The 26,996-nt window shown below is 54.4% G+C and overlaps 2 protein-coding genes across 4 annotated transcripts; one reads left to right on the top strand and one right to left on the bottom strand.

Moving 5' to 3' along the window:
- Positions 1-2,907: 2,907 nt before the first annotated feature.
- Positions 2,908-15,862, bottom strand: MATN4 (matrilin 4). Of its 3 annotated transcripts, XM_042980310.1 has the most exons (11): positions 15,530-15,862; positions 13,089-13,205; positions 11,829-12,398; positions 11,011-11,133; positions 8,914-9,036; positions 8,701-8,823; positions 8,485-8,607; positions 6,607-7,020; positions 6,355-6,507; positions 3,126-3,233; positions 2,908-3,043 (listed from the first exon to the last, which is right to left on the bottom strand). In XM_042980310.1, exons 2-11 carry the CDS (start codon positions 13,168-13,170, stop codon positions 2,985-2,987), a joined length of 1,878 nt encoding a protein of 625 aa, XP_042836244.1. In that variant the 5' UTR covers positions 13,171-13,205; positions 15,530-15,862; the 3' UTR covers positions 2,908-2,984. The 3 variants fall into 3 exon arrangements, with proteins under 3 accessions (XP_042836244.1, XP_042836245.1, XP_042836246.1); XM_042980311.1 differs by lacking the exons at positions 2,908-3,043; positions 3,126-3,233 and adding an exon at positions 3,291-3,779; XM_042980312.1 differs by lacking the exons at positions 2,908-3,043; positions 3,126-3,233 and adding an exon at positions 3,291-3,421.
- On the top strand, positions 14,241-24,598 carry RBPJL (recombination signal binding protein for immunoglobulin kappa J region like). The gene is made up of 13 exons (XM_042979665.1): positions 14,241-14,262; positions 14,556-14,640; positions 15,370-15,606; positions 16,794-16,943; positions 18,614-18,684; positions 18,854-18,969; positions 19,239-19,413; positions 21,417-21,554; positions 21,954-22,063; positions 22,345-22,497; positions 23,397-23,552; positions 23,689-23,792; positions 23,882-24,598. The coding sequence occupies exons 1-13, from the start codon at positions 14,241-14,243 to the stop codon at positions 24,153-24,155; spliced, it is 1,791 nt and encodes a 596-aa protein (XP_042835599.1). The 3' UTR covers positions 24,156-24,598.
- Positions 24,599-26,996: the final 2,398 nt, after the last annotated feature.

The raw sequence follows: 26,996 nt of genomic DNA, 5'->3' as shown, positions 1-26,996 counted from the left end.
CAACAAAGAAACAAGGGCAAGCTACCCACATGTGGGACATTTTTCTTATCCAAAAGGACAAAAGGACTAAGAGGAAAGGGAAATAAGAGAAGGAGCGAGTTGGAAGATGGACAAGGGAGCCAGCACTTGTCAACATGGACGCACAGCTGGTAAGTAGCAGGTCTGGTCTGCAAAGCCAGGGGTGTATGGCCAATACCTAAGGAATAGAAGCGGCTTCTAGGCTAGGGTGCCGGGTCTTCCAGAGTGGGGTAGGGGCATGATAGGAAAGGAGGATCTTATGGGGAAGGACAGGCCTGGCTCATCAGTCCAAATGCTGGGTGCCAAGTGCCTGTTAGGGCTCTGGAACCCAACTCCAAATCAGGGCTCCAGGCGCCATCCAGTGGCAGCTGGGGAGACTGCGGGAGGAAAGAGCTGGTGAGAAAAAAAGGCCAGAGCTGTCAGTACCTGCCATGCTGGGGAGGAGGGAAGGAGGAAGGCGCCCTTTGCCTTCAGAGCTCCCCCCATCAGTTGAGGACCCGGTCTTAATCAGATCCCCCCCCAGGCTGCTGCCTGATCCAACTGGGGTTCTCTCACTGTGGGATCCTGGGTGGGCAAATCTGTCCTCCAGGCCTGGCGGGCCGATGAGGTAGCATGCCAGGCACTGTGCTTGGCACTTGGGCTCATGTGTGGGTAAGAGCTCAATCATCCTGCTCCCCGATACTCCAGTCACTCCTGGCCACACACACTCACGCCACGCAGAAACTCCAGCCATGCTTTAAGTCTAGGCTCAAAGGTCTCCTCCTCTAGGATTTCTCCCTGCTTACCTGCCCCTTGCCCACCTACTCCTTTCTCACCTGAAGGTCCCTCTTCCTGCGGCGGTTATAGCCAGGTGCACCTCACCCCCTCAGCCCTGAGCTCCCCCACCTAAGAGGCGATAAAAACCTCAGGGGTTTTTCTCAATTACGTTTCTCCTTCTTCAAGCCTAGCAAGGTGTCAGGCACAGAAGTGCTTCGGAGCTCTGCTCTGAGGCCAATCTGTGGGGCTTCAGACCTGTGTGTAAGGCCCAATAATGGACCCCCAAAGATGTCCACATTCCAGTCTCTGGAACATGTGAATCTGTCACCTGATGTGGCAAGGGATTTTGCAGATGTGACGAAGTTTGAGCTGGAGATGGGGAGGCTGGTGTGGATTATCTGAGGCAGCCCAATATAATCCCAAGGGTCCTTGTAAAATGGAGACAGGAGGGTCAGAGTCAGAGAAGGAGATGTGACGCCAGAAGGAGCGGTGGAGGTGACACGAAGCCACAAGCCAAGGAAATCATGCAGCCTCTAGAAGCTGCATGAAAACAGAAGCCTTCAGAAGAAATGCAGCCCTGCCAGCCAATTTTAGACTTCTGGCCTCCCGAACCATAAGGTAATAAATTTGGGGGTGTCGGTGACTCAGTCAGTTAAACACCGGACTCTTGATTTTGGCTCAGGTCATGATCTCACAGTTTGTGGGATCCTAACAGCTTGGAGTCTGCTTGGGATTCTCTCCCTCTCTCTCTGCCCCTCTCCCACTCATGTGCATGCAAGTGCTCTCTCAAAATAAACTAAAAAATATATAAGGTAATAAATGTGTTGTGTAAAGCCACTGAATTTGGTAATTGTTACAGCAGCCACAGGAAACTAATACACCCTGATTCTACTTCTTACCAGTTTTGTGACTTTGGGAAACTTAACCTCTCTATGCCCCAGTTTCCTTATCTATAAAATGGGGATGATAAAGGCAATAATTCCTACCTCATAAGGTTGTTGTGAGGGTAAAATGAAAACACCTGCAAATCACTTAGAATAATGCCCAAGACTAAATACAATAGTATTAACATAAGATTAATAGCTACCATTAATTGAGGGCCTAACATGTACCAGGCACAATGTCAGATGCTTTAGAATAATTTCCTCCATTCTCACCCCCACCCTTGGGGGTAACAATTTCAGGACCCATTTTACAGGTAAGGAAACAAACCAAGAGTAATTGGCCACAAGCACCCAGGACTGAAGTATTTTAATCAGTTTCTCACATGCACTTGGGAAACGGCAGGCTTTGTGTTCTTTCCTGATTGAGGGTTGGCTTTTGTTTTTTTGTTTGTTTGTTTTTGTTTGTTTTATTTTTGGAAGTGGTGGGCAGAGGAAGCCCTGAACAGGCAGCTCTTGGCCAGGGGTCCTGGCTGACACCTCCTCTTCTCCCAAAGTAGTGCAGGAGGGAGAGAAAATCCAGGTGAAACTCACCTATACGCCCCCTCCCCGTCCATTTAGAGGGTTCAATGACTGCCTCTCGCTTCCTCGCCAACCCCCTGGCCCAATTGTAGCAGCTTTTCAGCCCGATCTGGGGGCACCATGAGATACGCAAGACCAGAGAGCGAAGCGCTGGACCCTCGGGGGCGGAGGGGGGGGGGGATGGAGGGGCGCAGTCTCGTTCAGACCCCGAGGGTTCGCGCCGAGCCCCCTCCCTTCCCGCAGCGCGCATAAGGAGCCGTCTGTTCGCGGCTGAATAAACAAGGAGGGGGAAGCAGCGCCCGGCCCCCTGCCCCCCAGGCCGACCCCCCGCACAAAGCGCCTTTCTCCGAGGAGACGCCGCCCGGGCGCCTCCGGAGCGCGCTCCGTCTGTCCTCCCCTCCCTCTGGCGGCAGAGCAAGACCCACAAACCGACCCCGTGGAAAAAAAAAAAAAATTTTTTTTTTTTTTTTTTTAAGAAAAAGAAAACAAAAGGAAACCCAACAAAGAACTGAGCACAGCACAAAGCGACGGCGTGCGGAGCTAGCTCGCGCCTCCGTCCGCCGCAGTCCGGCTTCTGGTCCAGGCGAGGCCAGCTCGAGCGCAGCGCTGGGAGCCCGCCAGCGCCCCCTCCCCGCCAGCCCAAGCCCCCGGGGCCCCGGTGCTGCCCGGCCCCGGCGCCCCGACGGCACACGGGGGACCCAGTCCGCAAGGCCGCGTCCCTGCCCGGCTCCGAGCCACCGGCGGCCCTCACTTCTGGCTGGCCAACTGGTTCTCCAGATCCTCCAGGCGCGCCGCCAGCTGGGCCAGTGAGCAGTTAAGGAAGCCGATGGGGGGTTCGGGGGTCCCATCCCCTCCCCTCCAGCCCGGGCTCTCGGCCCCAAAGGATATGGTTCTGCGTTAGCTTCTCGAGCGCCCCCAGCGTGCGACCCTGGAACTCCACGAGGCTTTCGCATTCGCACGGGCTCCGAAGCTCTGTACCCGCGCCGATGCCCTCCTCTGCCAGCCGGGCACAGAGAGTCAGGGGAATGAGAATCTGCAGGAAGACGAGCCGGCCCTGGCGGCTCCGCTCGCCTGTGGCTGAGTATGTGGGCTTTGGATTCAAACAGGCCTGGGATGAATACCAGCTAGGTAGCTGTGAGATACTGGAAAACTCACCCAACCTTTCTAAGCCTGAGTTTCCTTGTCTGTAAAAAACGGATACAAGGAGAAAATCTATTCATTGGGTGGTGCTGAGGATTCTACGGCGTGTGTGCGTGTGTGCGTGTGTGCGTGTGTGCGTACATCTTAGAACAGTGCTTTTCAAGCTTTAATGCTCATTGGAATCACCAGATCTTGTTAAAATACAGATTCTCATTTGGAATGGCAAAGGAGAGAGGAGACTCTACGCTTCTAAGACCGAGCGATGCCTATGCTGCTGGTGCACGGACCACACTTTGAGTAGCAAGAGTCCACACGGCAGCACTCTCCAAATGAAACTTCATGCAGCGATGGAAGTGTTCTGTTTGCACTCCGTCCAGTGCTGTAGCCACGAGCCACGTGCAGCTGTTTAACATTGGAAATGTGGCTAGTGTGATTGAAGAACTAAAAATTCTAACTTTTTAAAGTTATGTAAATTAAGTGGGCTCATGTGGCTAGTGACTATTTTATTAGAGAGGGAATATCTAGAACACTGCCCAGCTTAAGTATACACTTTATTTGTGTGTTTCAATGAGACTAGTAGTTCTTAAAGTGTGGTCCTTGGACCACCACCATCAGTTAGCACCGAGGAAGTTATTAGAAATGCAAATTATCAGGAGTCCCTGGGTGGCCAGTGTGCGTCCAACTCTTGATTTCGACTCAGGTCATGGTATCAGGGTTCATGCGTTCGAGCTCCGCTTCAGGCTCCATACTGAGGAGCTTGCTTGGGATTCTCTCTCTCCCTCTCTCTCTGCCCCTCTCCTGCTTGCTCTCTCTCTCTCTAAGTAAATAAATAAACGTTAAAAAAAAAAAAGAAATGCAAACTATCAGACTCCACCTCAGACCTACTAAATCAGAAACTCTGGGGTTCGAGCCCAACAATTTGTGTTCTAACAAACCCTCAAGGTGAATCTGTCACACATTGATGTTTAAAAACCACTGATCAAAAAATAAACAAACAAAACAAACAAACAAACAAAAACACTGATCCATGGGGCACCTGGGTGGCTCAGTCGGTTAAGCATCCGACTTCGGCTCAGGTCATGATCTCGCACTTCGTGAGTTCGAGCCCCGCGTCGGGCTCTGTGCTGACAGCTCAGAACCTGGAGCCTGCTTTGGATTCTGTCTCCCTCTCTTGTTGCCCCCCCCCCCCGTTTCTCTCTCTCTCTCTCTCTCTCAAAAATAAAATAAACATTAAAAAAAATTTTAAAACCCACTGATCCAAGTCTATCTCCATGCACATTTCAACATTTCTAAAATCAAAATACATGTCTTACGATTAAATTCGGCACCTGTTTTTTCTCAGAAGTATATAAAATGGGGAATCTTACAATGGATGGTCTTAGATTCACTGAAATTTTGTAAACATGTGCCCTTTTTAATATTACAGCACGGTGCCTGGCGCGTGGCCTTCACAAAAGAATTGCTTTTATGACTGAAGAGTGATTTCTTAGTCTTGTTGGACACTTAGTGAATTGCTGTATGTCATGTCATCAATGGGACTGACAACAGTCCTGCAAAGACTCCTAACTTCACAGCTGGGGAAACCAAGGGCCAGAGAGGGAGAAAGATCTGCTCAAAGTTGTACAGCCAATTGGTGAAGAGCTTCAACCACAGAGCCCAGATTTCTCTTAGAATTTTAGAGCTGGAGGGGCACCTGGGTGGCTCAGTCAGTTAAGCGGCTGACTTTGGCTCAGGTCATGATCTCGCAGTCCGTAGGTTTGAGCCCCGCATCGGGCTCTGTGCTCACAACTCAGAGCCTGGAGCCTGCTTCGGATTCTGTGTCTCCCTCTCTCTCTGCCCCTCCCCCACTCATGCTCGCTCGCTCTCTCTCTCTCTCTCTCAAAAATAAATAAACATTAAAAAAAAGAATTTTAGAGCTGGAAGCAAGCTTGGGCAGCCAGCACCTTCCCCTGTTACAGAAGAGAGAAGTTAAGGTAGGGGTGGAGGTTAAGTGACTTGCTCAAAGACACACTGCAGGGGACATACGAGTCAGGACAGGAGGGCCATGAAAGAGCATCTATTCCGGTGCCTCCACAATACCCTAGCTAATTATTAGATTAGCGTGGAGAGAGGGAGAGGGACAGGGAGAGAGGTAGGGGCGTGTGTGTATATACATACACACGCGTGTATACATATTCATGTATGTACATGTATGTATGCACACACCTATGTTTATGTACATATATTTTTAAACTCTTTCTCAAAACTGCAGACTCCGCAGGCCAGCCCAGCTCTACCGAACCTAGCTCTGGAGGGGCCCGGTAATGGGAAAGAAAAGCCACATCTCTGGGTTGGAATGCAAAGACTCCATGGTAAAAATTCCCCCCGAGAAGTTCCCTACACGACCTACAAAGTACAGGACACAAGGGTCAACGGCCCTCTTCTCCTCCACAGATAGACTGGGTCCCTTATTCCTCAACTGCACACCAGATGAAGTAGATGAACTGAATTGGGAGGCTATAGTGTCCAAAAAGCACACGTTTTTGTGTCCTTGGAACACTCTCGGTCCTGCCACTTTGCCAGATCTGTATAGTTGAATTCCAACAAGTTAAAGGGATTTATGACGTGACTCCGTGAACAAGGAGTCTGGCATGCCTTTGGGAAAGAAATTACTCTGAGCACCCGCTAATCTGAGGGGCAGGAGCCAGCCTAGTCTAGTGCTCTTTAACTTCCACGTCCTTCGGAATCACCCGAGGGTCTTGTTAAAGGACAAAATCGGATTCATTAGGCCTGGGCAGCTGTGGGCTGCTTGTTCTAACAAGCCACCAGGCGACAGCCCTGCCACTGGTCCGCGGACCACACTTTGAGTAACAAGGCTCTGTCTAGTGGGTCCGTCGCCGGGTTATAACTCTATCCAGGACGGCGTTGCATAGGAAGGGGCAAGATCCGAGGCGGGGCACTGGCTGGGGGGGACGGGTCCCGGGTCAGATGTGCTCACCAGGGCAGATGCTGCCTCTGAGGTTCTCCAGCAGGTGCGTCATGGAGCCGAAGTCGGGGGAGTAGGACACGTGCAGCTCGGCAGGCTCGGAGGCGATCTGGCGCAGCTCCTCCTCCACTGCCTTGCCCACGCCCACGGCGTACATGACGATGCCTGTAGGGCAGGAGGACGCAGCGGGTGCCCCAGGCCTCAGGAAGGACCCCTTCCGCGTCCCACCCAACCCCAGCCCAGTGCGTCCCGCGCCAAGCCCACCTTCCTCCTTGGCACGCGCCGCCCACACCGAGATGTCATCCTGGGAGCGGCCGTCTGTGAACACCAGGCCCACGCGAGGCACGTTGAGGGCGCGGGGCCGTGCGCCCTGCGCCTCGGAGAAGCTGTGCTCCACCATGTGGCGCAGCGCCAGCCCTGTCATGGTACCGCGCTCCATGTACTCCACGGCCAGGACCGCCTGCTTGACCTCGGCCGCGGTGCCGTAGCGGCCCAGCGGGAACTCGGTGCGCACGCGGCTGGAGAACTGCACCAGCCCCACGCGCGTGCCCTCGGGGGACACGTCCAGGAAGTCCACGATCTGGTTCACAAAGCGCTTCACCAGCTCGAAGTTCTGCGGGCGCACGCTCTTGGAGCCATCAACGAGCAGAACCAGGTCCACGTGGCCTTCCCGGCACCCTAGGTAGTGAGAAGAACTCGGATTGGGGGCCAGACCCTTGGCTGGTGGCAGCCTTCTACCCCCCTGCCCGCCCCCCCCCCCCCGGGTCATTCATTCGCAAACGGTTATTATATAACAGGTACCACGTGTGAAGTCCTTCCTGTGCCAGGCACTGTACTAGGTGATAATAGCAATAATAATAAAAGAATATAATTTTATAATAATAAATTTATCAATATATCAAAAGAATATATATTATTAATATATAAGCTGTAAAAATAACAAATAAGAACAAAAACGTTATTATTTGACAGCTTACCTTGTGCCAAGTCCTGGGCTAAGTGCTTTATGTATTTTTTCTCAATCCTTCCAATAATCTTGGGTTATTATCCCCATTGATATAGCCTGAGGTTCTGAAGGGTAGTGATTTGCTCCAGACTCCATAGCTGGTAGTGGCTGAGCCAGATTTGAAGCCAGGTCTGTCTGACCCCAACACCCCTGCTCCTAAATCACTCTACAGCGTTGCCCCCCCTGTTCTGAATCAGGGACTTTGCGAGGCCCTGAAGGGGGTTCGATAATAAAGGAACATAATCCTGATCCTAACGAAATCAGGATAGAACAGAGCCGGTCAGACATGCTATCTGCTGCAGCCGAGGGAAGAGGGGCAGATAGGGAGCCCCAGGTAGGAATAATTCATTCTTCCCAGCGTTGGTGAGGAAGGCTGCATGGAGGTGGTGACATCTGACTTGTTCTTCAGGGATGGGCAGGAGTTCTTCAAGGCGAGAAGGGACATGCTGGATGGTGGGAGCAGCACGTGCAGAGGCACGGAAGCTGGCAGCTCTCGACACCTTCCGGAATGGGCCGGCCAGCCTGGATGAAGTGTGCAGGCATGGTGGGAAACGCGCGTGGTGGGAAACCTTGTCTATGATGAGCTAAGCTGCTGGTTTCAAAATGTTGACCACACCCCACAGTAAAAAATAACAATAACAAATGACACACTTGGTATGCTTGCATGTAATTAAGTTTCGTGAAACCTCACTTACTCTTTCTATAGGCAGTAACTCTGTTTTCTCTTTTTAAAAAACAAAAAAAAAAAAACCAAAAAGGCTAGTCGTAATCCACTAATTTGATTTCACTACCCACTAATGTGGCTGTACCCACCATGCAAAAAACTCAGGGGTAAGGCATCTGAACCCAGGGATAGGCACTAGTAAGCCCAGAAGACTCTCGAAAAGGGAGAAATGTGATCTCGTGTGTACTTTTGATATGAACCTTGGCAGCAGGGTAGAGGAAGAGGGGGAAAGACATGGAGGCAGGACATGGCACGCCCTCTGCATGCCCCCACCCCACTGTCACGGACACACACACACACACACACACACTCACAGCACACCCTTGGGCCACAGTGAGGGCAGAGCCAAGCACGCTCGGAACGAGGGCAGTGGGGCGGAGGCCGACAGAACACCCTCCCGCCCGGCACTCACGGTTGCAGCTCTTGCCATCTGCCTGCAGTTGCTGGCCCTCAGGGCACAGGCAGCGGTAAGAGAGGCCCTCACTCACACACTGGAACTCACATCCATGGTCTACACCATTGCAAAGGTCCCGGGCTTAAAGGAGAGACAGATCAGGATGAGTCAGGGTGGACTCCACCAGCCAAGATTCCTTGCCCCTCGACACAAACACAAGAGAGCCCTCCTCACCCTGACAGCTCCTCCCGTCGGGCAGCAGGTCGTGGCCCTCTCTGCAGTGGCACCGGGGCCCACGAAAGGTGCTAACACACTCGTGCTGGCAGCTGTGGTTCCCAAAGCTGCAGTGGTCAATGGCTGGTGGGAGGGAAGAGAGAGCAAGGTGTCACCTCTGATCGGAGCCATCAGGGACCTCAGTCCAGGAGGCGGGTGGTGGGGCTCACTCACCCCTGCAGCTTCTCTGGTCCTGCTGGAGTACAAAGCCAGCTCGGCAGCGGCAGGAATAGGAGCCTGGGGAGCTGATGCAGTGGTGCTCACAGCCATGGGTCCCTTCAGCGCACAGGTCAATGGCTGAGGAAGAGGTGAGCTCAGCATCTGCCCTGGGCCTGCACTTCTCAGCCCTGACAGAACAATCATCTGAGAAGCTTTTTAAAAAAGACCTACGCCTGGGCCGCAACCCCCAAAGATCCTGACCTAATTAGCCCGGGGTGGTCCCCAGGCATCTGTGATTTCGATAAGCACAGGTCACCTTCCTAGTGGGCCAAGTGGCTCCCCAACTCAAGGCCCAGCTGCAGCCCAGCGTGCCCACTACTAAGCCAGGCATAAGAACAAGAATCCACAAGTGTAGAAGGGCCCCTGCTCTCAAGATGGTCACTGACTCACAGAGGAGGACCAGGTTCTGCCACTTTACCTATCTGAGCCTCCATTTCCCCATCCACAAAATGGGAATATAATGGAAGAATGCAACTGCTATTTCTAACTTCCTTCTAAAGAGGGTGAACTATTGCCTGCTGAGTATCTTGATGGTTTAGATGTACAAAGACAGCCAGAGCTGAGCTGGGAAGTAGGGACTGGAGAGGTGTAGACTGCCCTGTACAAAACAGTGAGAACTTGGGGTTCCTAGAAAGGAGATGGGAGTGAAGAACAAGAGAGATGATGTGAGCACGAGTACCTGTGTGGGCTGAAGTTGCCCATGAAAAATCACCTGTAATGGGGTGACAGAGGACTTTGGGGATCAATGGTGTCTAATATTCAATTATAATCAGCAGGTGTTTCTTTTGTGTGTGTATGTTTGACTTTACTTAAATGTGATGCACACTCAGGGCGCCTGAGTGGCTCAGTCGGTTAAGCGTCCGACTTCAGCTCAGGTCATGATCTCACAGTTCGTGAGTTCGAGCCCCACATCGGGCTCTGTGCTGACAGCTTAGAGACTGGAGCCTGCTTCGAATTCTGTGTCTCTGTCTCTCTCTGTTCCTCCCCCACTCATGCTCTGTCTCTCTCTCTCCTTCAAAAACAAAGAAAAACATTAAAAAAGAATTTTAAATGTGATGCACACTCTGTTCACCCCCATCTTTAGTAAAACAGATATACGCACCACTTACATATACACACACATGGCCTTGTGCACACAAGCGTGTAAACCAAGGAAGAGGCTGATTTACATACACGGAGGAACAGCATGTGCAGGTTGAGAAATTGGGCGAGGACCCATAAGTTGAATGAATTCAGCAGAAGCTCAGAGCAAGAGGTGACTGCAGAAGGTAAGCACTTGGGGAATCCCCAGAGGTCTTGGGGAAAGATTCAAATGGCTTCAAGCCAGCCTCTTCTAAGTTCTAGAAACAAGAAGACCCCAGCTGACATCTGCATTGTTGGAAACACATGACTTCTTTTCCCCAGTCATTATGAGGTTGGGAGATAACGTATGTGAACGTTGAAGTGCACCATCTAATACTAAATCGGCACTCGGTGAGTGGTAGCTGCCATCATGTTCAAAGGAGTGGACACACATACATGTGAAAAAGCAAACCCTAATTGTATAAGGAAGGCATAGTGTGGCATACCTTTTCAGAAGACAAAAATGAAGAACCAGGCCTTGGAGGATTTGCAGGTGCAGAGAGAAGCAGCAAGGGCAGCCCAGAAAGAGCTGAGATGCAGAAGCAGGAGTGCCCCCCACCATATATCGGGGGGCAGGGGTATGGAGACCCTAACTGAAGACCCCAAAAGTGAGTGTCTGCATAACAGAAACAGTAAGAAGATGTGCATGGGAGCATTCACAAACAAGTTTGGGAGGCGTATTGGAGCCAGGGAGGAGGCAAGCCTGAAATAAGGGAGAGAATGATGTAGAAAGCACACTTAACTGTGGGGTCAAGATTTCACCAAGGAATTGTGTGACCGCAGGCAATAGCTTCCCTTTTTTAGACCCGTAAAGGTGCTGAACCTTTACTTCCAAAGGCCTTTCCAGACTCACTGGTCTGATGCTGGGGCAATAGGGAGCCACAGAAGATTCAGGAGCAGTGAGACTGCAAAGGCAGGGGCAGCTCTCACCCAAACAGCTCTTGTTATCTGCAGCTAGCTGGTAGCCAGGGTTGCAGGCACAGTGGAACGTGCCCGGGGCGCTGACACATTGGTGCTGGCAGCCGTGTCCCCCCTCAACACACAGGTCCTTTCCTGAGGACACACAAGTATAGAATCAGCGAGGGACAGATGGGAAGAACCCTCCAACAAGAAAAAAACTGGGTGGGGTCAGAGGCAGTCACCAAGTTCAAGTACGGCTTTAGATGGGACCAGCCTCAGGTGAGAGGGAGGATCTAGATGGGAGGGCTTGGGGAAAGAAAGTGCCTGAGTAGCCACTATGAATAATCTCAGAACAGGAGGTCACCACCGGGCTACATGTGTCAATGGGATGGGGCAGGACTGCAGAGGGGTAAGGTAGAGGAGGTGGAGAGGTGTTAAATCAAGGTGGGTGGAATAATTCAAGGTGCAGAATAGATGGGCAGCATTGTGGGAGGAACTAAACAGAGAGGCGGAGCCATGCCCATGTGGGCGGGGCATGACAGTTTCCGGGTGGGCGATTGCTCTCAGCTGTGACAGGCGGTGCTTCTTGTGTCGAGAGGGGATTTTGGAGTTTGACCTCAGACCAGTGGTAAACCACAACAGCTCATCGGGTGAGCAGGCATGCTAAATGTTGCTCCTTGTGGGCTACGCCTAAGCAAAAGTGGGCAGACCTGGAATGTGAGAGCCTGCGGTAGCCCAGCGCCACTTAGCTATCTGGTGGGCGGGGCTGAAGCTAGAGTGGGCGGTGCCTCCCGGGACCAGCCGGTATTTACTCGATGAGAAATCATTCCAGAGCACCCCTAACTCACCACACAGCCGACCCTGGAACTGTAGGCCAAACTCCTGGATAAGATCGAAGGACTCAACGAGGAAGACGTGCTCGTCCAGCGGGGGAGACGCCATGGCGCGCAGGGAGCCCACGTCGGCGCGCTGCACCCCCACGGCGTAGATCTCGATGCCGCGGGCGCGCGCCTGAGCCGCCACCTCAGCCACGCGATCCTGGGGTCGCCCGTCGGTCACAATGACAGCGATGCGCGGCACGCGCGCCTCCGGCGGGCGCGCGCCCTCGGCCACGCTGAAAGCCACGTTCATGGCGTACTGGATCGCCAGCCCGGTCATGGTGCCCTGAGCTAGCGGCACCAGCGCGCGAATGGCGCGCTCCATATCCTCGCGGCGCGAGAAGGCGCCGAGCCGAAAGACGCTCTGCACTTGACTCGAGTACTGGATCACTCCGACGCGCGTAGCGTTGGGCCCCACGTCCAGGCCGCGGAGGAGGCCCACCAGGAACTGCCGCATGGTTTCGAACTCAAAGGGGCGCACGCTGCGCGAGCTGTCAATCACGAACACCAAATCCAGGGGCCCCGTTCGACACCTGGGACCTTCGAGGAGATCGAGAAGGACTTTCCTAGTTCTGCAAAACCTCATCTCGGAGGAGATCCCCAGGGAAACCCAAGGCGAAATGGTGCTTTTCCGGCGTAACAGCGCGTAGCGCAGAATTAACCTAGCAAATGCGAGCTAGATATCTCCACTCATCCAGCATTTGCTAAGGCCAGATTTCACCAATTCTCTATCCTACGGCTCTTAGAGCTATTCTGAGGAGGCATTCCCCATTCGGGAGTGGGCGAAGGGATGGCGCAAACTCAAACGACTACAGAGACCAGGCAGGCAACATGAATGAGTGAACTTGAGTTACGCTGACTGACACCCATATCCCTCCCCCGGCCAAATGTTGCCACGCGGACGCCATGTTAACAGATCCTTGGATTTTTCAAGGGAGGTCCCAAACCAGAATTGTTACGTGAAGTCTCCTGATTTTTCAGTTCACTTTTAAAAATTAAACGCCAAATGGGCACTTTTGCATGTTACCGCCAACTTTGTTACCTCTAAGCCACATCCTACAGATATGGAAACTGAGTCCCAGAGAGGCGAAGCTGTGAACTAGATAGAACCTAGCCCGTTATGATTTCAGAGCCTTTGTTTTTTCTCTCCCCAGCAGACCTAGCTGGCTGCAGACGGAGAACCAGCTTTTGTTCCCTTCCCTCTGCTGGTGAGGGCTGAGCCTTGCTCACCTGCGAACTGGAGCTGGCTTTCCCAGGAGGGCTGGAGAAGCAGCAGCAACATAGGCAGTGGCGAGCATAGAAGGCCCCTCATGGTGCTTGGGGGACAGAGAACGGAAGTGCCAGAGCCTGGAGGGTGCAAGGAAAATAGCAACACGGTAATATTTACAGAGCTCGTACTCTGGGTGATGGGCACTTGGAGCGGGGGGAAGGATCATGGATTTACTTTACTAATGTCTCTACCTTTGTGTATGTTTGAAAATTTTCATAATAAAAAAATTGCAGTACAGTGCTGGGAAACACAGGGAATCCTACTTTGCAGAATTGCAGAGTATTTAGATAAACAGAAAGCAGATTTAAAAACCTATCATTTAAAAATAAAATGCCCCTCGAAAAGAAAACATCCACAAAAATAAATGAAAAAGAAAAAGGCCTTTCTAAACGCCAAGCACAGTGTTAAATGTTCTTCATGCATTGGGACATTTAATCTCGGCAATTCTATGAGACTAAAACTGTTACTCTTCCCATCGTACGGATGAGGAAACCGTCTCAGAAAAGAGAAGCGCTGGTGCCCAAAGTCACTCGGCAAGAAAGTGGCTCGCCAGGATACAGTCCTACGCCTAAGTGGTTCCAAAGACCAGCGACGCGTTCCGCGGCCTCTCCTGCCGGGAGAACCTCTGCAAGAACAAAGCCGTCATTCCCCACCCTGGCCCCCTTCCTCCCCACACAAGGCGCTTCTGTGTGGCTGTCCTTCCAACACACACGTACGCACGCGCGCACACACCCAGACATGCAGGGCCCAGCCTCTGGCCCCTGGGGAGAGTCGCACCCTTTCACCCGGTGGGGGGTAGGGACCCGCAGCGCGACCGCCAAAACGCGCTACGCAGGCTTGGAGCCTCCACTTCCCGCCTGCTCTTAGGAGACACCGCCAGGGGGCGTCTTCCCGAATCTGGCTGCGTTGGTTAGGTGGCCGTGGGAAGACCACATCTGCCTAGCAGGTGCCCCTGCCCAGAGCAAACAGTGGCCGAGAGCCCCGAGGCCTTGGAGATAAGCCCGGGTCAGGATATATCCGACACCAGGGCCAAGAAGCAGGGGAGCGCAGGGTTCCTGGGACAGCGGCATTGGATGCACCCGGAAGGCGGTGAGTGAGGCCCCAGCGCGCCCATGGACCCCGTACCGGCAGCAGGTGAGCGCTCACTCTTCCACCGCCCTTGACGACGCCCCTTGATAATCCCGAAGGGTTCCCGTTGTACAGATGGGGAAATTGAGGCCCAGGAAGGCTGCCCGCTGAGCTGCAAAGGAACCTGGGACTCCTGGTTCCCGTTCTCCCTTCTGGGCTGCCTGGCTGCCTAGCAACCTGGCGCCGAGGAGTCACTAAACCTCTTTTCCTTCCATTCACTCCCCCTACTCTATACCCTGCCCCCGACGCCCCATGCTGAAGCTGCGTTAGTCATTTTTCTGTTGCTTGTTTCCTGGCAGAGGGGGCCAGCTGCCCCAACCCAACCGCAGCCCCTCTGGCCCCCTCCCCCAATTCCGTGAATGGGCCTATTCTGAGCAAGGTCGGGTGCGTGCAGCTCACTCCAGGCGGCCTTCCCGGCCCGGATCCTCTCTGCCTTCGCTTTCCAGGCCTGCTAGAAGAACAAAAATCCCTCTGGCAGGGCCCGTCGTGGGAGGTTGACTAAGCCAGATGTGCCAGTTGCTAAGCCAGATGTGCCAGTTGCCGCTGCAAACGGGAGGGTGCAGAATGCCTTCTCTAGCTTGGGCCATAGCCAGGGCCACCTCTGCGGAGCATGGGGGGAGGGACGGAAGAAACAAGGGGCCCTTGCCACCTCCCGTTCTTTCCCACCTGCAGAAGCCTCTGGGCCCCCTAAGATCCCCCTTATCCTGCTCTTGGCCTGAGCCAACATCCCCTGGCACCCCCTTCCCCCTGCCCAGTAATCCTAGAAAGTCAAAACATCCACTGCCTCGAAGTGCATCACCTTCCCAACCCTCTTATTCTACAGAGGGAGAAACTAGGTCCAGAGACTAGTGTCTTGCTCTAAGTCACACAGCAACGTGGTGACAGGTCTGATACTAGAACCCCGAGCTCCTCTGAGGGGTTAATCCTCCCGTTAAAAGATTCGGAAATGCCTTAGGGTGGGGAGACTGGGCTCAAAAGGAAGGAGAGGTCTGCAAATAACTCCTCAAGAATTGGCTGATGAATAAACACCTGGGGACATTCCTGGCGGTTCCTCGAGGGAGGAGATTAGGAGGCAAGCAACCCCCCCCCCCTTTGGTGGCCTTGTTGGTGGAGGCTCAACTTGGAAAGGACCCCACAGAAGTGGAGAAGGGCACTGCAGGTCAGATGGGGGCACCGTAAGCGGTGCGGCGGCGGGGTTAGACACGGTCGTCTGGCCTGGCTTGACGCCTGCTCCCCCGCAGACCCCTCCGCGCCCCCAGGCCCTTTGACTCACCTGAGCCCGCCGGACAGCTCGGAGGCGCGGCCGCGGAGCGGAGCCGACGGGCGGAGCCTCCCGGGCAGCTGGACCAGGTAACGGCGCAGGCAGCGCGCCCGAGGTGGGGACTGCCAGGCGGCTGGAGCGAGCGGCGGGGGCGGCCGCATTTAACCCGGGGCAGGCGGTGGGGAGGGGGAGCGCGGGCTGCGACCCCTCCCACCGGCCGGGAGCGATCCCCTTTCCTCGCAGGGCTGGGGCGGGGCCAGCGCGGCGCCCCTGCCCCTGCCGCCCCGGGAGCCGCCGGCGCGAGCTGCGGGGCCGGAATTCGGCTCCCGGCGGGAGGCTGGGCGGCCCCGCTCTCCGCCGCCGGAATGCGTCGGATGCCTCCGAGGCCCTTCCCCGAGGAGAGCCCCAAGGGGCGGAGCGGGCCCTGGCTCGGCCGGGCTCCTGCCCTCCGCTGCCCCCTCCAGGAGTGAGAGGCCCGGGACTCTGGTCCTGCGCGACGGGCAAAAGGGTTCAGAAGGGTAGCCGCAGGGCTCCCGACTCTCCCCCAGGCCCCACCTGGCGGCCCCTCAAATCTCTGCCATCTCGGACTCCTTCGCCCCGTCTCTGCAATTCCTTAAGTCTTGGGCCCACCCACCACCCTCCCTCGTCAAAACTCCGAGGCCGACAAGCCACCAGGCCCCTAGGCTCTGACTGGCCCACTCCCTTGATTCTGGAGGCCCTGAAATCAAGGGAAGGAAAGCTAGGACAGTAACAGGCCCCTTCGCTTGGGAGAAAGGGGGTGAGGAGGGTTGCTTTGACCCTGGAAGACCGCAAATGTTCCTTTAGGATCCCGGGGACACCGTTTTGGGTGTTTACAGGCTTCTGGGGGCAGGCAAGAGAGCGCTCTGGTCCAGGGGTCCAGCAAAGCTCTTCGCCCCGGCATCCAGATTTCGCCGGGGTGGGTCCCCTCAAAGTGTAAGGAAATCATGCACCCTCACATACTCTGTCTCCGTCCCAAGACCGGCACAAGTGTGGCCTTTGTGCCGCTGGGGCCTCTCCCCAGTGCTTCAGGCTGTGATGGGCATGGAGCCAGACCTGCAGAGTGGCGCCTGGGTGGTCCCGGTGGGCTCCCTTCAGGCCTCATTGAGTATGGGCAGCCTAAATATTTAACCCACAACTTAAACCCGGAATCCCCTCTCTTACCCAATGCTTTCCGTCCCTGACCCCCCATGCATTTCATTCAACCTCCTTGCTGGGCTCCAGGCCACCTCTCCCCTTAACGCTCATTCCTGCCCAGCTGCCAGCCTGCACCCACCCCCGGGTCACCCCCAGAGCATGTCGCGGTCCTGAGGGAAGGCGTGCGCCAGTGCCTACAGCAACAGTGGGAGCAGACGGTGTGGATCCTGCATGCCAAGGTGGCTCAAAAATCATATGGAAATGAGAAGCGGTAGGTGCCTCGCTGGCCCCTCGGAGGTCCCTGCAGCCACCTTCTGCTCTATGCTTGCCTTGTCTTTTATTTATTGTATTTTTTATTTTTGTTTTATTTAAGGCAATCTTTTTTTTTTTTTTAAGTTTATTTTGAGAGAGAGAGAGAGAGAGCACGCACAAGCAAGTGGGGACAGGGCAGACAGAGAGAGGGAGAAAGAATTTCAAGCAGGTTCTGTGCTGACAGCCAGGGGCCTCCATCTCAGGAACCGTGAGATCATGACCTGAGCTGAGATCAAGAGTTGGACACTTAACCAACTGAGCCACCCAAGGCGCCCCCAGTTCAGTGTCTTTTAAATTTTTTTTTATTTTTTAATGTTTATTTATGAGACAGAGAGACACAGAGCACTAGTGGGGGAGGGGCAAAGAGAGAGGGAGACACAGAATCTGAAACAGGCTCCAGGATCTGATCTGTCAGAACAAAACCCGATGCAGGGCTCGAACCCACGAACCATGATATCATGACTTGAGCCGAAGCCAGATGCCAAAGTCAGACGCTCAACTGACTGAGACACCCAGGCACCCCACCAGTTCAGTGTCTTTTAGAACCTGGGGAGGACACAGAGCTCGACTATTGGCCCATCAGGAGCCTTTTCCCTCTGCTCCACTGGCCTCCACTTTGGTGTATAACAGAACCTCCTTGTGAATCTACAGTATCCCCATTCACTCATCATCCACCCATTCATTCCTTCTTTCATTCAACAACTACTTACTGGGTGCTTATCAGGTGTCAGGCTCTCTGGACAGTGCCGGGCCCTGGACATACGACTCCAGAAGACAGATCCAGCCCCTGCTTTCATGGCATCTTCACTGTGGTGTGGAAAAGACAGACAACAAACTCCGCACAAATCAGTGAACAAGAAATTCCAGACTGTGATGACAGCTGTTAGAGCAGAATTATAGGACAGCAAACAGAGGTGGGGGCACTTTAGCTAGAAAGGTCAAGATGACGGACAGGCCTTTTAAGGAGGTGACATCTGAATTGAGATTTGAATGTTAAAAGGGAGCCAGACAGGAGAAAATCTGGGGGAAGCGTGTGCCAATTAGAAAGAAAAGAAAATGCAGACACCTTGAGGTTGTACAGACTTGGCCTTTTCTGGTACAAAAGAAGTCAGAAGGGCTAGAATTAGAAAAGGAGGGGGGACTTTGTAGGAAATAAAGTCGGAGAAGTAAGCAGGGACCACATCAACCGCTAGAGGGTTTTAGGAAGACAACATGATTGACCCCTGCTTTTAAAGAAACGAAAAGGCAGTGTGCCCACTTTGCTCTAAGCAGGTCGTAGAGGGGAGGCGTGGAGGCAGAGAGAGCAGGGGAGAAGGCTGATGCTGTGGTCCAGGCACAAGTGATGGGAGTTGGGACTGAGGTGGAGGTGATAGGAAACCCATGGATTCTGGATGTGTTTTGAATGCGGAGGGGACAGGACTTTCTAATGGGTTGAGTGAAAGGAGTGATAAAAGCAAGTTCAGATGTATTAACATCTGGGGTCCACGGTCACAGAGAAGCCTGGGGAGGGCACTGGGAAAGGAGGAGGAGCAAAAAAAGATTCTGCCCGATTTATGCTGCCTTTGAGACGTCTAGAGACAGCCGAGTGGAGAATGGATGTGCGAGTCCGGCGTTTCTATGTCTCCGCAGGTTCTTCTGCCCCCCGCCGTGTGTCTACCTCGCAGGTCCCGGCTGGAGGGTGAAGCCAGTGCAAGGCCAAGGTGAGGGTGGACTCCTGGGCTGCCGGGCGCCTCCCTGCGGGGGGACAGCACAGTGCGGCCTGGGAGCCTGGCGGGGTCGCATGCGCGGTCTCGCCGCGCCCTCTGGCGGCGAGAACTCCGCTTGCCTGGCACCCGAGTCCTTCCCGAGCCGCCTCGCGTCCCTTTCCAGCCCACCAGCCAGGGGAAACCGGACCCACGGTCTGCGGTTACATGGGACTGGATGGCGCGTCCGGCAGCGCCGCCGAGACGCAGAAGTTGAATTTCGAAGAGCAGCCAGACTCCAGGGTGAGAGGGCGAGGGACGGGCTCTGATTCCTGTTTCCATCCTTGCCCCTTCCTTGGCGAGGAGGGCTCATCTACCCCCTGCCCACAACCCCCCCGCCCCCCGCAGAAGCCAAAAGATAGGTGAAGAGGCGGGGGGACCGGGGTTCTGCCTCGAGGGTGAGCCTGAGAGCTGGGATCGTGCTGCTTCCTGTCACGTCCGATGGGGCAGACGTCAGAAAACTGGTGGCGGAGGGCTGGGATGAGACGGCCCGGTGCCCGCGCACCCCGTAGGAATTCGGTTGCGCCAAGACCCTGTACATCTCGGACGCAGACAAGAGGAAGCACTTCCGGCTGGTGCTGCGGCTGGTGCACCGGGGGGGCCGGGAGCTAGGCACCTTCCACAGCCGCCTCATCAAGGTCATCTCGAAGCCCTCGCAGAAGAAGCAGTCGCTGAAGAACACCGACCGTGAGCCGGGCGGGGCGCGAGGGCTGGGCGGGGCGGTCAGGTGCCACCGGGTCCAGAGCCGCCGAACTGGGGAGGGAGGAGACCTAGATTGGAAGGGTCGGGCCAGAGTGGGAGAGGTGGAGTCTGAGCCGAGAGAGGGGCGGGGTCTGGCTCAGGTCTGGGAATGAGGAACTAGAGCAGCAAGAGCAGAGGGAAGGGGACAGACGCCAGACCCTGGGGAAAGGGACCGGGGGTGGGGTGGGGGTGGGGAGTCCAGCGCAGACAAAAATGGCCAGCAGGTGCTGAACTAAAGACAAAAGTGACAACAAAAGGGCAGTCAAAAATATCTATTCAGTGCTTGATGTATGCCTGGCTCTGTGCTAGACGCTGGATCCCTGTAAAATAAAGACAAGTGCCTGTTCTGGAGGAACCCACAGCCTAGCACGGGAGATAGACACGCATCGCTCATCAGAGAGACAGTTTGACATAAGGACTGCCCTGGGTGCCAAGTGACAAATCCCAAGGGGCACGGGGCCTGAAGAACAGTGACAACACTGTTGTCGCTACCCACGAAGTGAGGTGGGGGAAGGCGTAGGAGAAGGTGGACTTCCCTTGCTAACATTAACAAGAATCGTCCTATTCGATGTTCACTGCATCCCTCTGAAGCAGGTACTATCATTGTTCGAGTGATAGGAGGGCATGACTGAAACGAGGTCTGGAACATTCATCCACTCATTTAATGAGATAGTTGGGCCTGTCACAATCCAGATGACTTGCCTAAGATTGCCCGGCTAGGAAGAGACCCAGCCAGGATTTGAACTTGAGTCAGTGTCACTCCAAAGCCCATACTTACTTTCTGTCTGTTAAAAGCCCTGTAGAACGTCTCAGACCCAGGCAGTGCTCTGTCTGGCCCTTGGTATCAGGTAAGTGGTATAGTGTGGTGGTTAGGAGTTCAGATTCTGGAGCTAGGTGGCCTAGGTTTGAATCCTGGCTGCTATTGGCTAGCTGTGCTATCTGGAGCAAGTTTCTCTCTCTCTCTCTCTCTCTTTCAATGTTTGTTTTGTTTTGTTTTGGTTTGAGAGGGAAAGAGCACAAGCAGGGGAGGGGAAGAGAGAGAGAGGAGGGCAGCCCTGATGCGGGGCTCAAACTCATGAGCCATGAGATCGTGACTTCAGCCGAAGTCAGATGCTCAACCAACTGAGCCACCCAGACACCCCAAGTTGCTCTCTTAAACAGAGATAGTATCTACCCCAGAACAGGGTTGGGAGAATCAAATGAGCTAATGCATATAGAGCATTTAAAACAGTATCTGACATACAACAAACATTAGCTTTCATTATTATCCAATGGATGGGAACTTAGGCTACGTATAAATTGAGCATTTACAATATGCCTAGCACTGGGAGGGGAGAGAAGATGACCTAGTGCTTTCTCCCCAAGTGGTCAAAGCTCCGTCAGAAAACAAAACCACGGTTCCGAGTGTGATAAGCTGGAAGAGATCGGTGTCAAACCCTAGAAATACCACACTGCTGTTTCACACCACATGGTATTTGCTTATGCAGCCCCCTGAGCAACTCCTACCTACTTCCTGCTCCCCAGCTGAGAGTGTAACCTCCTCCAGGAAGCCCTCTTTCACCCAGCCCTTACTACCTCATTTTGAAACTTTATATGTATGTCCCACCTCTCTGAGACTGTGAACTCCTCCAGAGTGAAACTGGGTCTAAGTCACCCTTTGGTGCCCAGTACCCAGCACAGTGCCTGCCCCAAAGGAGGCACTTAGTGAATAGTTGATAATACTGTTTATCGAACTGAAGGGCGTCCAGGCAGCAAAAAGGAACAGGCAAGGATACAAAAAAGCAGGACTCCAGCCGGTACTTGGTAAAGGGCCGTGAACTAGGAATGCCCAGTGTGTCTAGGCCAGTGAGCATACGAGGGGACTGACCCAGGGGACAGAGGACCAGAAACTGCCTGGAAGTACAAGGAACCAAGGCAGGCTTGGGCGCTGATTTCACCTCCCCTCACAGTGTGCATATCCTCGGGCTCAAAGGTCTCCCTCTTCAACCGCCTGCGCTCCCAGACGGTCTCCACGCGCTACCTGTCCGTGGAGGACGGCGCCTTCGTGGCCAGCGCGCGCCAGTGGGCTGCCTTCACGCTCCACCTGGGTAACCACACCAGCCGGCCCGGGGCTGGGAGCTTCACATGCATCAGCTTATTTCATCTTCAGTACAACTCCTCGAGAAAAGTAAACTTTGCCCAAGGAACTGAGGCTTGCCAAAAGTCCCAGTGAGTCTGTGACTAGTCCAAGCCATTCTGACTCTAATGTCCAGCCCTCTCCGTTCCTCTCAAACCCCACCCTGGGAGCAGACACTTTCAAGGATGGCCACAGATGACCCCTCCAGAATGAGAACCTTCAGCCTTAGCTGTCTCCCTGCATGCCGACCCTCCCCGCAGGATCCAAGTGTGATGTGGGGTGGGGCCAGAGGCAGGGAAGGCAGGGTTCAGGGGAGAAACTTGGGACCCCTGAAAACCTTCCTTCCTTCCCCTCCCTCTTTTCACGCCAGCTGATGAACACTGTTCCCAGGGGGACTTCCCGCCTCGAGAGGGCTACGTCCGCTATGGCTCCCTGGTGCAACTCGTCTGCACTGTCACGGGCATCACACTACCTCCAATGGTATGAGAAGGGAGGGCATACCTGGGGGGTCCCCCCAGGTCCATGCAGAAAGTCTGACCCACAAGGGCAGGGCTGGAAGGTGAAGGCCCAAGGCATAAAGACACCCATTCTCACTCTGGATACTCAGTGCTTTGTGGGGCTGGGTGGAGGTAAAGGGCGGGGGGTAGGGGGACCTGCCAGAGCCCATATGGCTACAGGATAGCAGAAAGCTAGCTGGGAGGGCAGCGTCTGTGCACCCAGGCACCTTGCCGCCATACTTCCTACCACCCCTTCTGTTGTAGATCATCCGCAAAGTGGCCAAACAGTACGCACTCCTCGACGTGGACGAGCCCATCTCCCAGCTGCACAAGTGTGCGTTCCAGTTCCCCGGTGAGCCTGCCGGAGAGGGTGGCACTTACTTATGCCTCGCCGCAGACAAGGTGGTGCAATTCCAGGTGAGAGGGAACGAGTAATGGCACCAAGCGTCCTAGAAGGTCAGAACATAGAGAACCGGAGAACATAAGATGGTCATCATCATAATGACTGCTGCTTACTGAGCGACACTGCCTCCCATGGAATGTTAGAATCATAGACTATCAGGACAGAATCCAAGGATGTAGAAAAAATAGTAACAATATTAATTGAGCAATACTCCTTCCCAAGGAATGTTAGAGTCATAGAATGTTGGGAGATAAGATTTTAGAATGAAAATAAAAATAAGTAATAGAATTGAGTATTATTGTGCAAAGAGCATTAGAATCATAGAATGTGCAGGGGCACCTGGGGGGGCTCAGTTGGCTGAGCATCAGACTCTTGATTTCGGCTTGGGTCAAGATCTCAAGGGCTCATGAGATCGAGCCCTGTGTCAGGCTCTGTGCTAACAGCGTGGAGCCTACTTGGGATTCTCTCTCCCCCTCTCTCACTCTGCGCCCCACCCCACCCCCAAATAAATAAACATTTTTAAAAAAAGAATCATAAAATGTTAAGCCACAGAACTGTAGAATGTGGAAAATTATTATTAAGCAGTACAACTCCCAAAAGAATATGATCATGGAATGTTGAGATAAAATCATAATATATAGAAAATAACATTATTATTGAGCTATATTGCCTCCCCAAGCATTTCAAACCTGTAGAATAGAATTGCACAATGTTAAAAAATAGAATTTCAGAATCCTAAGAAAATAGACCCTTGGAAACCAGCTAGTTCAGGGAACTTAAGGGCCTTGTCCAAGCTCACAGGGCAGGGAAAGCTCAGGGCCTAGGACTGGACCCCAGGATGCAGGAGCCCAGGCATTATGCTGACCCATGCCACCCATGCTGGTGGCCACCATCCCCTTGGGTCTCCTCCCAGGCCTCCCCCTGCCCCAAAGAGGCGAACAGGGCGCTGCTCAATGACAGCTCTTGTTGGACCATCATCGGTACCGAGTCGGTGGAGTTCTCCTTCAGCACCAGCCTGGCGTGGACCCGGGAACCCGTCACCCCAGTGCCCCTCATCAACACCCTGGAGGTGAATCCGGGCGCTGGCGGGTGCAGGGGGCGCGGGCGAGCGGGGATCTGGCTCAGGGTGTGGGGGGGTGGATGGGGTGCTGGCGAGGGAGAGCAGCAGGCTCTCGGCCACCGCCCCCGCTCCCTCCCGCCCCCAGCTGAGTGGTGGGGGAGACGTGGCCACGCTCGAGCTCCACGGCGAGAACTTCCACGCGGGGCTCAAGGTGTGGTTCGGGGACGTGGAGGCCGAAACCATGTACAGGTATAGGGGGAGCCTCCCTTGGGCCGCGGGTAACGGGACGGGTGCGTGCCGTCGGCGGCACTGCAGCCCTAACCTCGGTGCCACCCCAGGAGCCCGCGGTCCCTGGTGTGCGTGGTGCCCGACATCGCCGCCTTCGGCAGCGATTGGCGCTGGCTGCGCACACCCATCACAGTGCCCGTGAGCCTGGTGCGCGCCGACGGCCTCTTCTACCCCAGCGCCTTCTCCTTCACCTACACCCCAGAGTACAGCGCGCGGCCCGGCCCCCCGGGCGCCCCCGAGCCCGCCGCCGACGCCGACGCGCTGCTCGAGAGCATCCACCACGAGTTCACGCGCAGCAACTTCCACCTCTTCATCCAGACTTAGGTCCGCGCCCACGCCCGGCCGGCCGGGGCCTCCCTGGGGCCCGGGCCCCGCCCCCTGCCCCTTTGCTGGGAAGTCAAGGCCAGAGCCTGGGCGGCGGGAGGCCCTCGCTGAAGAAACTGCCACTCGTCCACCTGAGTGATGCTGTCCAGTCACCAGCGTGGCTCTCCCCGTGTTTGTCTGTCTCACTCTCTAAATCAAGCAGTCTCTCTCTCTCTCTCCCCCCCACAGTACCTTTGCACATCTCCCCATTTGTGTGTCCCCATGCCTCCAACTTTGTCTGTTTCTCCCTGTGTCTCAGTAGGATTTCACACACTCTTAAGAGCCAGGCCTGGGACATTTACCTTCTGTGCAGTTGTGTCTCCTCTTGAAGAGGACCCACACAGTTCCACACACCCAGGCCTGGAGCACCATGTCCTGCATGGACTGCTAGCTCTGACCCCGAATGCCAGCTTCCACCTAGATCCCCAGGTCGGGCCTAAAGTGCTGGCTCTCACCTGCAGCACCCGGCACCGCCCGGAGCACTGGGTTCCACTTGGAGCACCGGGTCACTCCTAGAGCACTGGGTCTCACCTGGAGCACTGGACTCACCTAGGACGCCAGATCCCACCCAGTGCAGGGGATCTTGCTGGAGCACCAGGTCCCATGTGAACACTGGGTTCCACTGGAAACACTGAGTCCCTCCTGGAGCATGAGAGGCCTGCCCTGGAGTACTGGGTTCTGCCCTGGAAGACAAGACCTGCCCCTCCTGGTGCTCCCAATGGCTGCGGCCAGGCGTAGGGCCCTTGCCTGTGCTTGCTTTGTGCCCGGGACAGTGGTCAGGTCTTGCCATCTTCTCTGTCCACCCAGGCACTTCTCTTGCAGGCCCAATAGATCCTGCAGGTCAGGGATTCCTCTGCCATCCCAAGGCAGAGTCTGATCTGAATGACCCACCTCCCCAAGGAGGGAGGCGCTCAGTGTAGTTCCCCCCACTCGCACACACAAGAAGGGACCATGAGTCCAATGGAGCAGAGAGCCTGCCATTTTGACCCTTTCTGGAGAAGGAATGAGGTTCAGAAGCAGCTAGCATTCTTGAACTCCTGTCCCTGTCCTGGGGCCCACCTGTTGGTTCTGGGGTTGAGTTCCCTACTAGCTATCCCCCCAGTCTAAGCAAAGATGCACCCCAGGCTCAGGGGCAAACGTAAGATACAAAACACAGGACAGTTCTAGGCTGAACTCCTGGGATCAGCTGGACAGTAACCCAGCTGAGAGAGGAGCTTCTCAGCATGGGAACCAGGAACCAAATGACAGTCTGCCCTGATCAACCTGCCCACCCCCTGTCAAGTCTGTGCTTTACAGGGAAGCAGAAGAACCCGGCAGGGTCCTGGCTCAGGCCGTTGGAGCCATGGATATAGATATATGTGGGTGCCAGCTACCTGGTCCAGTCCCTGTGGTGCCCCATGGGGACAACTGCTCTAAAATGTGGGTTCAAGGCTCTCACTCCTCTGGGCCCTTCCTGGAATTCTGAGAAGGGCTCATTCCCCAGGAAGTTTCTCTCCCAGAGGGAGGGGGGGTGGGAAGCCCGTGAGGAAGAAGCTGACATTTCCCAAGGGGAGGAAGTGACCTTTGCTCTTTAAACTTCCCCAAATTATAGTGAAGATCTGTCATCTGCCGTCAGCAGGCTGAAACTCACTATGGTCAGGAAAGAGAAGCTTGTGTAAGGGCCCTTCATGGCCCCTGAGAGTGAATCCTGGCTGAGGAATGCAGGGGACAAGTTGAATGGGAAATGTCCCCTACGTGAGTGCCTGCTTCAGAAGAGTTTGCTCTCACTGCCCCGTGATACTGTTGAAGCACGAAGCCACTTAGAATGAGTTTCACAGCAGGGTGTTGGGGCACAAGGGCCCATTCAGCCCTGTGCTCGAGGACTTCCTCTGCCACTTCACAAGGCGGGAGTCCTGGAAGCCAAGATCCTAGGTTGGCCTGAAAGCCCAGGCCCCTCCATGTAGCCCTGTCTTCTTTTGCACACCCCTCGGGGCACCATAGGACCCTCGGTCCCATGTATGCACCCACGTGGAAGTCTGTAACCTCAAAGCCTTGGCCTGTCTTCTAAGTTCCAGCTGTAGTACTGTGCTCAGAGGTCCTCTTAGCCCTGAACCTGAATCTGACATCCAGTCCCTTCCCACTCCACCCCCTTGCAGCAACCCACTGTGTCCTTTCCTCATGCCATCCAGCCACAGAGGCCTTCACCTTGCCTTCCGCACTAGAATAAACTTCCTTCTTTCCTCTCCCTCCACCTACTGCCCTGATCTCCAAATCCAGCTCAAATGTCACCTCTTTCAAGATTTCCCCAAGGCAGGACCAGCTACATACTTTAGGGGACCCAGTGCAAAACTAAAATGTATGGGAAAAAAAAGAAGAAAATGAAAATGTATGGCCCCCTTGTGCAAAAACTATTTAGAATTTCAAGACCGTGACAACAGAGCATAAAATCAAGAAAGGCCCTTCTAAGCCTTGAGTGCACAATTCACGTTCCCTGGACCCACCCCCGTATTCCCCTAGAACTTCCCTGGGACCATGTCACCACCCACCCTGGATGAAAGGGCTTTATGTATATGTCAATTGTCTAGACTGTGAGCTCATGGGGAAAGAGGCTCATGGGTGTGTGTCCTAGAGGGTGCATTACCAGACCTTGAACTTTGAGCGGGGCTCAATAAATACCAAATTGCCAAGCATTCATTGCCTTGGCAGTTTGTATATTTGCGAGTGTAAAGTGAGACCAGCAGGTGGCACTGTTTCCCTCCCAAGAATTAAGTTTTCGCGTATCCTTAGAGAACTGTGAGGGTATTAAAAGATAATCTTCACATT

This window comes from Panthera tigris, chromosome A3, assembly GCF_018350195.1.
Source record: "Panthera tigris isolate Pti1 chromosome A3, P.tigris_Pti1_mat1.1, whole genome shotgun sequence".
NCBI classification, from domain to species: Eukaryota; Metazoa; Chordata; class Mammalia; order Carnivora; family Felidae; genus Panthera; species Panthera tigris.
Note: the sequence above shows the minus strand (reverse complement) of the source record. Positions and strands in the feature narration are given on the sequence as shown.